Source organism: Neodiprion virginianus, chromosome 3 (genome assembly GCF_021901495.1).
Source record: "Neodiprion virginianus isolate iyNeoVirg1 chromosome 3, iyNeoVirg1.1, whole genome shotgun sequence".
NCBI classification, from domain to species: domain Eukaryota; kingdom Metazoa; phylum Arthropoda; class Insecta; order Hymenoptera; family Diprionidae; genus Neodiprion; species Neodiprion virginianus.
In genome coordinates this window covers 17,040,522-17,052,942 of record NC_060879.1, presented here as the reverse complement: position 1 = coordinate 17,052,942, position 12,421 = coordinate 17,040,522, and the positions used below count along the sequence as shown (strand labels likewise).

General features: G+C 36.7%; 1 protein-coding gene across 8 annotated transcripts in view; it reads left to right on the top strand.

The window, feature by feature from the left end:
- Positions 1-424: 424 nt before the first annotated feature.
- The window catches only part of LOC124300716 (prominin-like protein), a 56,676-nt gene continuing 44,679 nt past the window's right edge, over positions 425-12,421 (top strand). For all 8 annotated transcript variants that reach the window (XR_006907304.1, XM_046755039.1, XM_046755038.1 and 5 more), the window contains exon 1: positions 425-794. Coding sequence is in view for 7 of the 8 variants with exons in the window: in XM_046755039.1 (XP_046610995.1) it covers positions 473-794 (322 nt within the window). In the remaining variant the exon portion in view is untranslated. The remainder of the gene's footprint in view (positions 795-12,421) is intronic.

Sequence of the window (12,421 nt, the reverse complement as noted above, 5' to 3'; positions counted from 1 at the left end):
AATTTGTCAACCGTGCCGATACCATTGCCTTCCAAATGTGGGTATACATACAATGCAAACCTGCCTCGGTTGGTAAGAGTTACTGCTGTAACGAAAAATCGTAAATAAAAAAACAGACAAGAAGAACATGCGAAAGGCGAGGTCGAGGAAAAAATTGACCGATCGAACGAAGCAACTCGCTTCCTCGCAGCATCTCGGTTCCCATTTGTCGCAAAGTCAACGCATTGATTGAAAACCGACACAACGCAACGTGCCGAGTTAAACGCAGTTCTACGGCGATTGGCGACCGCAAAGAAGATCGAATCGTGCATTGTCGTGCATCGAGTGCAGAAGCCGTCGCGCTGGGGGGATTGGTCGGATTGGTCCGTTTCGCGCGTTCCGTCGTCCAGCGAAATGATGACTCGAGTCGAGACTGTCAGGCTAGTCGCTCGCGGCGCGTCTCGGCCGCCAGTCGTAGTTAAAAGTGGTCGCGATGGCCGCCGCCGGATTCGTTCGTGGTGTCATCCGCCTTGCAAGGGGGTTTGTTGCCAAAGTGGTGATACTATCGATACTCGCGGCCCCAATCGGGGCGCAGAAGAGCTTCCCGATGAAGATGCGCGACATAAACGAGGACTTCGACCGTCAGCTGGACGAGATAATGGCCTCCGAGGCTGCGGTTACCTACTCGACGATAAACACAACGGGGACGGCCTACGCCGCCTCGACCAAGTTCAACCCGAAGGGAATGGGTCAGCTGTACAACGTGACGAACATGTTCATCGACCTCATACAGAGCAAGCAGGCCTACCCCGAGGGTGAGTCGCACGATCCGCGCGTTCAGTTCCCTTCGCAACCCCTGCAGACGCTCGGATACGCCCTCGAAGGGCGGCGGGCGTAAAAATGGCTGGATTGTTGGTAAACAAGATAGCTGTCAAGAGGCCCGACGAAGCGGTTGTCCGTTGTCAGTCGCGGAAACGCGTCGTTCGCTGTCTTCGGTAGCTGCGTTATCTTCCTTTCTTTACTGTTCCTCTTCCTTTGTTCCTGTGATTTCGCCACTTTTTTTTAATCCTCACCGCCTCCTAGCCTCGGCTGCAACCTGTTCACGTATTGATTTTAACCCCGTGCATGTATATCAGGGCCATACGCGCGCATGGAAGTGAATCTATACGCGTATGGATGCGCCTCGGTGAAGCTTGTTTTCAACCAGTTTGTCCTCGTCGTGTGTATGGGTGGGCATGTACCTCTTACACGCAGGGAGCGAAATCTCTCTTCTAACGGTTTCTGAAAACGGTTGATTTATCGTCGTACCGACGACTGTTACCGGGACCCAGATGGTAAAAACAGAATTATGAAATAACGGTTTCGGATAATTGGACGTTGCGTATGTGCAGCTTCGGGGTCAGTCGGCTGGAATTCAGCTCGATTGAAAATCGACGTGCCGAATTGTTACAGTAATGGACACCTTCTGCGAGGAGAGTTCAATTATTCTAGAGATGATAACGGCACTCTCTGTTTGTAAATGAAACCCAAAACAGCAAAAGATGTCACCTATTCAGCTGTTCGGTTGACAATCAATAAAGGTGATACGCGTAGGTTTTAAATCACGAAAAATACACCTTATTTCGAAAATACGTCAGTATTACTGAGAGTGTGTTGCAGTTGATCGATAGAGAATTTGCAGAGAAACCGACAACTCCTGATTCATATCAGTTGAATAAAGGACGTGGTTGTGGCATTTCAGACATAATAATTTTTTCTCTCTATAGCTTCGTCACAGTCAATTGAGTATTTTCTGAATTTATAGGGAATATTGTTCTCGCGGGATTACAATCCGGTCTCTTTGTTACAATGAGGCTGAAAGCTCGTAACGATAATATAACGAAATACACATAGAAATGGAAATTTATTATTTTCCAAATTTAGAGTGATTTTCGAGTACTTAAGTTTGCAATAGATTTCATTCGATATTGAAATATTTTTTTCAATACACTTCATACTCCGTATGAAATTGTGTTCATAAAATGAATGTTTATTTCCATAGTTTTTTAACCCTGAAAAGAAATCAATATAACATGGCACGTCAGTTATGCAAATGTGTAGGAGGTTTTTTTTTGTATTGTAATCAGATATTCATAAGGTTTTTAAATTTTCAAGTTGAAGTACGTGCCTTAATAATTACGCGACTGACTCTAATTCAATACCGTCGACAAAGCGAAAATTGTTACACAGCCTTTTATAGGATTCCGTTTGTTAGCGTTTCCTCCGTTGCTCAAGCATGACGAATTAGTCAGGGTTGAACGAGAGTCGATCTATCGGCATCCTAGCTGCTTTCAGGGTCGAACAAAAAGGAGTAGAAACACAGGAAAATGACGATGCAGGAAAGCTAGCATTTCTACTTGGCTCACTTTGCCTAACAATTCATTACTACCAGGGCTACTTCTTGGTGTCATGCATACATAATATGTACTATATTCGGTTCCTTCACTCTGCAGGAATATACTAACCAAAATAATTATCGACGCTTTTTGTCAAACTTTTCTCGTTCACTATACGTATGCACATGTTAATAAACGATCGTCGAGAAGATTATTGTTCAATGGCCTTGTCCAAAATTTGAACGGTGAAAATTTCTCCGCAGCAGAGTTTGCTCCAACAAAGCTGCTTTTTATTACCACAAAAAAAAACTTGGAGACAAAAGTTGGAACTCACAAAAAAGACATACAATTCCCTGATGTTGTTACAATAGTATCTTTTTTTTTCATTCCATACGTGCATATACATAACATCACTTTTACATACTCGTATACGAGCATAACGCATCTCTCTATAATTTATACGTTTATACCTATAACGTATTTTCACACGTGTATAAAACATTTTAGCAATAAAACAAAGTTCAATGGATTTTAGAGTTCATTGATTTTAAGTATTGTTGATTGATCCAATTTCGGTGAGCTCTCACCATCGATACTACAATAATTAGACGATAGCAATATCATTATAAATAACTAGGTAACAAAGTATATTTTTTGCACATATTTTACTTCGAAGTTACGATTAAAAAGAAAGGCGTGTCTGAGCAGTAAAATAGGAAAAAATTACCACAGAAATGAGTCATGTTAACCGAATGAATCATGGGAAATTTTTTCTGAGAGCTGAAGAATACCGTAAGCTATCGCGACAAACTTTTGTTGCTCGTATAATTATATAGTCGTTATACAAAACATGAGATGTAAGAGGAAAGGCTTAAATTTTATAATATAGCATGTATTGTATGCACAGCTTTCGAACGATAACATATACTAACACATATGGATGTCAACAGTTTTTCGTATCATCTCTATCGAAGACAATCGCTTTTTTTGATATTTTTACGTACCTACGGTCGCTACGCTGATAACATTGAAAAAAATTTCATTTGCTGTGATTACTAGAATTTATTAAAATCACGTTAATATCGTTATTGTAACGATGCATGTTTAGAAAAAAATCTTGACTTCGCACCTCTCGGAATTTCTGAAATTTAGTAAACCATGATAAATAAAATTTACCCATATTTTGCAAAGCCAACTCCTTGAAATTGATTCTAAAAGTGGGCAATAATGATTTTTTTTCTGATGTTTCGTTTCGTTACGTTAACGTTACTAACTTCAGCCTCATCATCAATATTTCCGATAAAATTGTATATCGTTACAATAACGGTTTAAATATTGCTGAGATTACAGGCAAATTTTTACACAAATAACCCTATTTACAATTAGTATGATTATAGTCCTAAATAATACACATCCTTCGGTTATCGCTAACATCAAATCTCTTTGTTCATTCAACTACATTTTTCACCGAAATCAAATTATCGCACAGTTACGAGGTAATATATGCAGTACGAGTGGCCATTACAAAAACGAATAGTACATAACAGATGCTAGATTTTTTGGTTACAGCTACAGCACTCATCGTCATTTTGACCCTTCCAGAAATATATTTTTCTATTATGGCAACAATAAAAAAAAAAAAAAAATAAAAATGAATAAATATTAAATACTATAGTAACAAAGACTAGAAATTTCTCTGGGTAGGTGAATCTATCTTGAGAAAGATAAGTTGTTCGTAATAACTCGACAAGCTATCGAATCTGTGAAAATCGATATTCATTGGTATCCAATTGAGATTCATGGCATTCTCCGTACTTATACATACATACAAGGTAAATGTCTGGGGCATAATTCGTTTCGGGAAGTTTGTGACGCCGGCAAAAAGTAGAACAAATGCCAATTTCGCAATGTGTACACATGACCGTAACATAGTGGGTATACTTATCGTCAGTATGCGGTTACCTCTACATGGTTATGCACAATGCCACGCGGGCGGAACTTGCCACTATATATGTATGTAGAAATGCTTATTCCCTGTGTGTATATTATACCTGTACCAGCTTATGCCATATCTTTCGTAACCGAGACGTGGTGTATAAGCCGAGTTGCGTATTTTAATAAGCTTCAAATTGCTTCGCGGTATGTATGTATTTCAGCCTACTTTAATGTTTTATCTCTCATCCTCATTGTCAGTGATATACAGTATTATATACCGATATGTCGATGCTATTTGATGCACGTATCTTTCATATGCGTGGAAATCAACTACGAGAATCTTATTCCTCCACGGGGGAACAAGGATGTTTTTTATGCTCGATTACCGTGCTTAGAAGTATTCGCTTAGCCCGATATAATATATGAAGATATAATCTCATAAGTGGAATATTGTAAGCATATAAAGTGTTTATCCGCAGGTTGGACTCAAGAAACAAAGAAAAGTTTATCTTCACCCATTTTTATTTTGACTATTTGTTTTTTTTTTTTATTTTTTATTTGTCTTCACAACCGTTCCCAGACAAACGTGTTTCGTCGATGAAAATATCAACTCAGATACCTGATTCAAGATACGCTAATGCTTCTGGGACTTGCGGATTTGAGGAATCAATTCACGTTCGCTCATAAGAAGTAACTGGTTCACGAAAGCTTTGAGAATTAGTACATTGTGTAACCAGGAGGCAAACTCGGTCTTTTTGGGTGGTCCGTAAGTTTGCAATATTAGTCGTAGACGAGCCAAAGACGAAAGTGGAAAACCGTTGCTTCCTTGTTGCACACGATTCTTTATACGACAAAAGTATGTTGCGAATTTTCTCACGAAGCACGAAATTGAGATCAGGGTCGCGTAATGTCAGATACCTTTCCGTCGGCGCATGCGCGCAGTACAGAAAAGACCACTTTTAACTCCTAGGAATTAATACTTTTGTACTGCGCGCATGCGCATTCGCAAACTCGCGCTACCGTCATAGAAACGGGTACTTTGCGTACGGAAAACACGCTTGAAAAACGCGTGAGACATTTTCGCGTTATACAAAATATATTTTTATCAATTATACAGGGCAGTTGAGTTCACAAAATATGAGTACGTTCTGCCGTATTACGGTTTTTCGAAATGATAACTTTTCCGAAAATTGTATCATCGCTACATATCGGATTATATTATATTTTATTTGGATTTTTGTTTATTTTTACTAATAATACTAATCAATCAATTATAGTTCTTGTGACAATACACAATCACATATTTTTCTGGACTTTCTGGAGCAAATTTGTGTCGTTTGTCACTTAATATTAATTTGTAGGCCGAAAACGAGCTCTCTGCGTCAACTGACGTTACTGGACATAAATTTAAATTTGGCGCCATTTCTAGAGATATTTCTTGAGACAAGGTTTGACCTGTGCCGTTGATACATACGTCAATCTTCTTAATTGCCTCAAGACCCTACACTTTTACACTTCTCGCTACTAAAATAAGCATCATCGGCAAGAAAGTACTAAATTATGCAATAACGTTACAAATATCGCGTTGCAGGCATCTGCACATGCAAACACGCACATAAATGTAATCCAATGCCTGATCATCACAATAATGTTAGGAACCTTAACCTCGTAAGGTGTCGAAATGCTGACAATGAGTAGTTTTGAAATTGAGTCGGTTCTCATTCACACATACGTTGTGTTGATTCACGGAAGTATCATCATGAACTTGAAAATATTTTTCAATCTACGTAAGAATCTGTAAACACCTGTAACTCGGTCGGTATTTTTCAATTAGTACCCGTCGGTTCAAGATTACTGTAGAATAGTCAAGAGAAGCGAGAAGCGGAAAATCAATGTTAAAAATTTTTCAATTTTAATACGGACCTTTCTATTACATATGGTATTTTAAGCACGTATACTAGTTAGAATAATTTCAACACTCACTTTTCTTTTAAAGATTTATGCACAACGTTAATGCGATTAAATACGAAGACAGAATTTAGGTACATAAAGTATTGAAGGTTTAGGGCAATGGCAAAGAAATGAAACCAATGCTGAGACCTGTAGTCGATTTTACTGGTCCAAAGAATACCTGGGCAGATTTCTCATTTCCTTGAATACACAAATTCCTATACCTGTGGAGTATTTGAAGAATGAACGAACCTTTTTCACTTTGAACGGCGAAAATCTTTCGTTTCAAAATTTTCTGCAGAATCACTCGTTATTTTGTGATACAAGGCTTCGATGAAGATTAAATAATTTTTAAAAATTTATGACTGGATACGAACGGCAACGGAGAATTGAATAGAAATCATGCAGACAAACAGTTGAATACCGAATTCTAGGGTTGATCTACATATATTGAAACATGATTTCCTTACCAGTGACTAACCAGTTCCTGATAGTCGCTAGTAACGGTTATCAACCTGTGCTTTCTGTTTGCATTTATAGTTGACGGTTACGAGGCATTAGTCACCTAGAGCGAGTGACCGCGGCTAGTCGGTCACTTTACAGTCACAAAGTATGACCAGAGAGGAGAAGGATCGAGAAATACACGGTATATGAGTATTAAGTATGAGTGCGTTTCGTTTGGAAGCAATATTTTAATTAGCTCTCACCTCGAGACTTTGTTTTAAATAGCGAAAGAATCCTCGCGGAAAGATATCTCTTATCGTTAATCGAACTTTAGAAAGTCGCTCCCGGATTCCAAGTTTTTCCGTTCAAATTAAACAGAGAAAATATCGAGTTTCTTTTGAATTTCTTGCCAGCTTACGATTAGCCAGATTCAATTATACGGACTTAATTCTGGTAGCATTTCGTAGTGAATTGAATTTCCTACGAAAGTATCCTGTGATCGAAATCCGTAGCTCAAACGGTTCAAAAGTCATCAGTCTCGAAAGTTAATTTTATGTGATAATTCATCGTTAAACGTCTTCGGTTGGCAAAGTTTTCCATTTAAAAAAAAAAAATTCGAAGTATATTTTTGTAGAGTTCTTTTTTTTTTGCTGCAAGAATAAAGCCAGGAAATGTATCCCTATAATCAGCGGCACATAATTCGATAACAGGAATACATTTCTTGGTATTTGTCCCGCACGAAGTGAAAAAGCTTTGGATATTTCCGTTCGGCATTGCATGTAGCGTTGCGTTCAGCGGCATTTTCACATCAGGCTTGGATAATCGTCAAAAACAGTGTCGTTGTACTCAGCCGGTAAAGACTGGCTACATCATCCAGTTGGAAACTGTTATTAGACTACTAAAATAATGTTTTAACCAAAGAAAGAAATTCAAAGTTAAGAATCAAAAAATGTGGTGTCGACCATTGCAATTACATTAAATAGCTACACTCATCACATTTGTATTTTCTTCGAATTTTAACCGTTCATGCACGTTTTCGTACCGATGTCACCGGTATTATCATACTCTTGATAAAATATCTCGTGCATTATATACTCTGCTCCTACACGATCAGGCCCTGGAGTCTAACGCGGCTCATAACTAATCGGTGATTAACTCCCCGCATGGCGCGTATCCGCTTTTCAGTCCACCGAACAGAGAGCGCGGAGAACCGCCATTTTCACACGGGACTGTACCACGTGTCGTTGATCTTTAGAGCACTCTGCATGTGTGCGCGTGTGATGTGTGCTGCCACTCCATATGGGAGGCAAAGCGCATTGCAACTATATTCATTTCGCACGTCCGGAGACAGCGCTGCTTCTGGGAAGTCGAAAACCGTTTTTACATCATGAACTCCGTTCGTAAACAACCAAAGTAGACGCTTTGTTGATTACACTCATAATTGTGGAGATTTTTTCGTACGGGACATTCTATGGAAAATAAACCAGTTTTACGTGGGTGCCATGGTCCGATTTCGACGTTTACGTACGTACCTCCAAATATCCAAGTCCACGTATCTGAAACGCAAAAAAGGGTTTAATAGCCCGATTCTGTACTCAATTATAAAACAAAACACACCGATGCATTTTCATTTTACGTAGAAATAAAGAGATGGCACGGATTCTACGAAACCGCAATTGTAGGTTCGCAGAATCCATGCAATTTCTTTATTTCTGCGTCAAATGAAAATGCGTTCGTGTGGTTTTGTTCATAATTGTGTACAGAATGGGGCTGTTAAGTCTCTGTTCTAGTTTGAGATTCGTGAACTTCGATATTTGGAAATATATTCGTCGACGTTTAAATCAACTCTTCAACCCTCTCAATTTTTCAGTCTGTTGGAACTTTTTTAAGTAATGGTATGAGAAGTATTCCTAAACTCGTCCTTTTTTTTCATTTTACGTAAGGAATCAATTTTAAGTAATAAATATTAAAACCCTAAAGCTTGTCCGTTTACAAAAGCCTCGATTAAATAATTGAAAATAAAGTTTTCAAAACTTCGTTGGGATGTTGAAAGAAAATTACTATTCATTTTAATAATCAACCTTATTTCCATACTCACTTGTGATTTGAAGAGTTATTCGTTTGTTCTGGAAATTTTTTGTTTTATGAAAAAATCGGTTGAAATCACAGTAAAAAAAAGAAAATATTATAAATTCGATGCGGCTTATTGTATTATACAATGTTTTACTGGGTTCACCGCACTAAAAATATTAGTAATGACCTAAATTAATATAATAAATAACGTTAATTATTCCAACTAATCGAAAAAGGAAATACTATAATAGACAGGCTCTCATCGTTTCCACATTTTATGATTTATCGCTAAAAAGACTTGAATTCGGGGTTTCTGCACTTTTTCGAGTTTTAACGGAAATCAAAGTTTTATTCATTAAAGCCTAGAGCAATGATCGATTCGTCAATGTGTATTTTTCACCCACTTAAGTGTTACGGTACAATAAAAGACGGAAATAAATACGTTCAGTTAATGTTTAAGTTCGGGATATCTTTTTTTATCCGGAGTTATAATTAACTCAAGTTGATCATTTCAGCTCTTTGTTTCGTCACGTGTTCGTCTCGATACTCTTTCACGTGACTGTACGTCCCACGAATTCTTAAATGAAATTCTTAATTCAAATCTACTGAAAAGTACAACGATTTTTCCAGCTGAATATATTTAGGTAGCAAGCGTATACCTATAACATTGCTTTCCCAGTGGTATTTTCAAATATTCGAATATAAAGTTGAGAACAGTTAGGATCGTAATCCGCGACTATACGTCATGTAACTGTTTCTCGGTGCGCTCTGCGAGCGTTTTTTTCGCTTCACTTCCTATACATACATATATTCATGATTACCATAACGCTTCTTGTCGTGCGAATTAGGCCTCTGTTATTTTCACAGACTAAAATGACAGTTGCTTGCCCTGTGTTTTATCGTACCTTTATTAGCACTCATGCAGGCCTACGGAATATTATACATTATAGTTCACTACAGATGTGATTGACTAAAGAAATCGCACCACACCAACAATACGTCGTAGTTTCTTCACTTTTAACTGTAAATCTTCAACTTTTTATAACGCTATTTTGATAGCGTTACAAATACCAGGCAAGTGCAGTTTGATTCCAAGCTAAAACGGGATACTCATTTGGGAATATAAAAATTATATTTATCGTAACGTAGACCGTAAGGAAGGATTTCATGGTAGCCAGTTTTTACCGACCGTAAGGTATAGTTAATTTTTTGTATACCTGCCAATTAACATACAAAATTAATTTATTCGATGATTTATATGGAAAATACGTTCGAGCTAGCATACGAATAAAAATATGTAAATAATTATTTTTATTAAAAATATAATTAGCGACATTTTGCGTGCCGTTTTATATTTTGCTATTTTCGAAAATACAAAAAATATACCATGGTCTTGATATACGTAGTGAATTGCCAAGGACAGAATGGTCCGTCATTTGCTACGTAAACTCAAAAATTTTCACAGCTGTCGGTGCTGGATAAAACTACCAACAACTGCTGTCAAAATTTTTGTGGTTACATTCATGAGGGTTGGTCGCCCTGACAAACAACTGCTCTTGAATTGTAGCGCATGCGCATTAAACTATAGCGGACGACGCACCATTCTATCGTTAGCAATTCACTCTTTCCATAACCATCCTTTGAGAGAATGCTATTCAATAGTCACATTTGTTACCGACCGAGTGAAATGTTTCTTATTATCGACTATTATCAAAGCTCACGTGTCATGAACGCGAAAATCCCGCAAATGGTGCAATTTTACGTGCAAAGCCAAACAAAGATATTCATGAAAACTTTTTAGTATCATGCTGGAACAACGTTAGAAAAATTATATTCCCGTAATTAATGGTAGCTAATAATTCAATTACGGAAATATTATTGTTTCGTGAAACGAAATTTTATTTTTGCAGTGTTCAAAAAGTATGAAATTGCAAATAGACATATCTATGTAGAATTATTCCGATGATATTTACAAAGAATTTTTATTCTCGGAGAGTTTTAATTGTGCCAAAACTTCATTATAACTTTGAAAGTACGGCAGCTGAGGTCCGGGTACATTTAACGAGGTCTGAAATTTTCATTTCTCTGTATAATATACATACTTCGCATGAAAATTACATTGAAATCTTTCTTCCAAATAATCTCTACCCAAAAAAAAAAAAAATTTGATTTTCAGGTCTTACGCGACAAAATTCACTGTCAGTGAAGAAAAATGATATGGAAAGTCTTTTATGCCAAGTTCCTCGTTAAACTGCGTTATGCAAAAAAAAAAGGCAATTCTTCAAAAAAGTTTTGAGGAATGGAGGTAAATTTGAATTCTAGTTAAATCATATGTTCGGAAAATAATATAAATACATAATTTCTTCTGTAGTAATTGTAAATAATTGTTTTTGTTGTTGTTTTTGCATATATCGTGATTAGTGTAGCAGGTCAAAAACAAATTTAAATAAGGGGACGGGTAAGAATTTGAGTCATTGGTCAAATAAAAAAAAGTAAATGAAAAAAATCGACAGGCTTACAAAAAAAAAAAAAAATGACGAGAACGATAATAAATACGACATTGACTATGAATTTAATAAATCAAATATAAATGAAATATGCATAACATAAATAAAATATAAATGGAATGTAACTAAAATATAAATAAAATATAATAAAATATAAATAAAATATGAAGGGAATGTAAATGAAATATAAATAACATATAAAAACTCTTTAAATCCTGTCCATCGTCAAAATAATAAAAATTACACATTCATTCAAACATTCAGAAATAAATTAAAATAAAATACGCCGGAATTACCACTCACTGGGATATAAAATTGTATACTTATAAGTATGGATACTGGGTATACTTTTCAAAGACAAGATCGAGTTCTGTAAACGGAACTGCTCGGACTTGATTCACCAGAAGAAAAAACGCCGCGAGATCCGGCCGCGCGTCTGCTACAGCTTTCGCAAAATGCATCCCATGTATATTGTATATACGGGATGAAGTTTTAGCTTTCCATCATGATGTCGGGTTATTCATTTCGCAATATTATTAATTATAATAATTAGCTTGTATAGTATACCCCAATGTATATTAGCGTCAAAGTTTGATGACAGAAAAAAAACTACCCTGTATTTTGTAGCAACAGCTACAGTTGTACAATATGCAGAGATGATCCCAGATATGGTGTCTCTAATAATCATCTTATTCTGAAAACACTCAATTGGAAAAATTCCAAACTTGAAAGAAAATCTTTGTTTCAAACTCCCATTATATTATAACAGTATTGATTCGACATAGAATTATAATTATTCATGCTATGAATACAGAATTTACTAATTATAATAATTGTAACGAATATTCATGTTTGACGCAATCTTAAAAGGATTAGCAATTATTTTATGGCGACGTGTAGCCTAGTTTTTAGAAATTTGGCACACATTCAGCTAGCAAGTCCGTTGGTCAAACCGACGTCTTATTCCAAATAACTTGTAGAAATTATTTATCAAAATATTCTTTCAGTATACAGAGTGATTTTCTAACGGTCAAATGGCGTAACGCGCATGCGGTAAAATTCTAGAGCAAAAGCGGTTGTTTTGTCAGGTGGACCAACCGTCACAATTTCAGAAAACAATTCGTCGCCGCGACGTATGTAACCTTAAAAATTTTGACA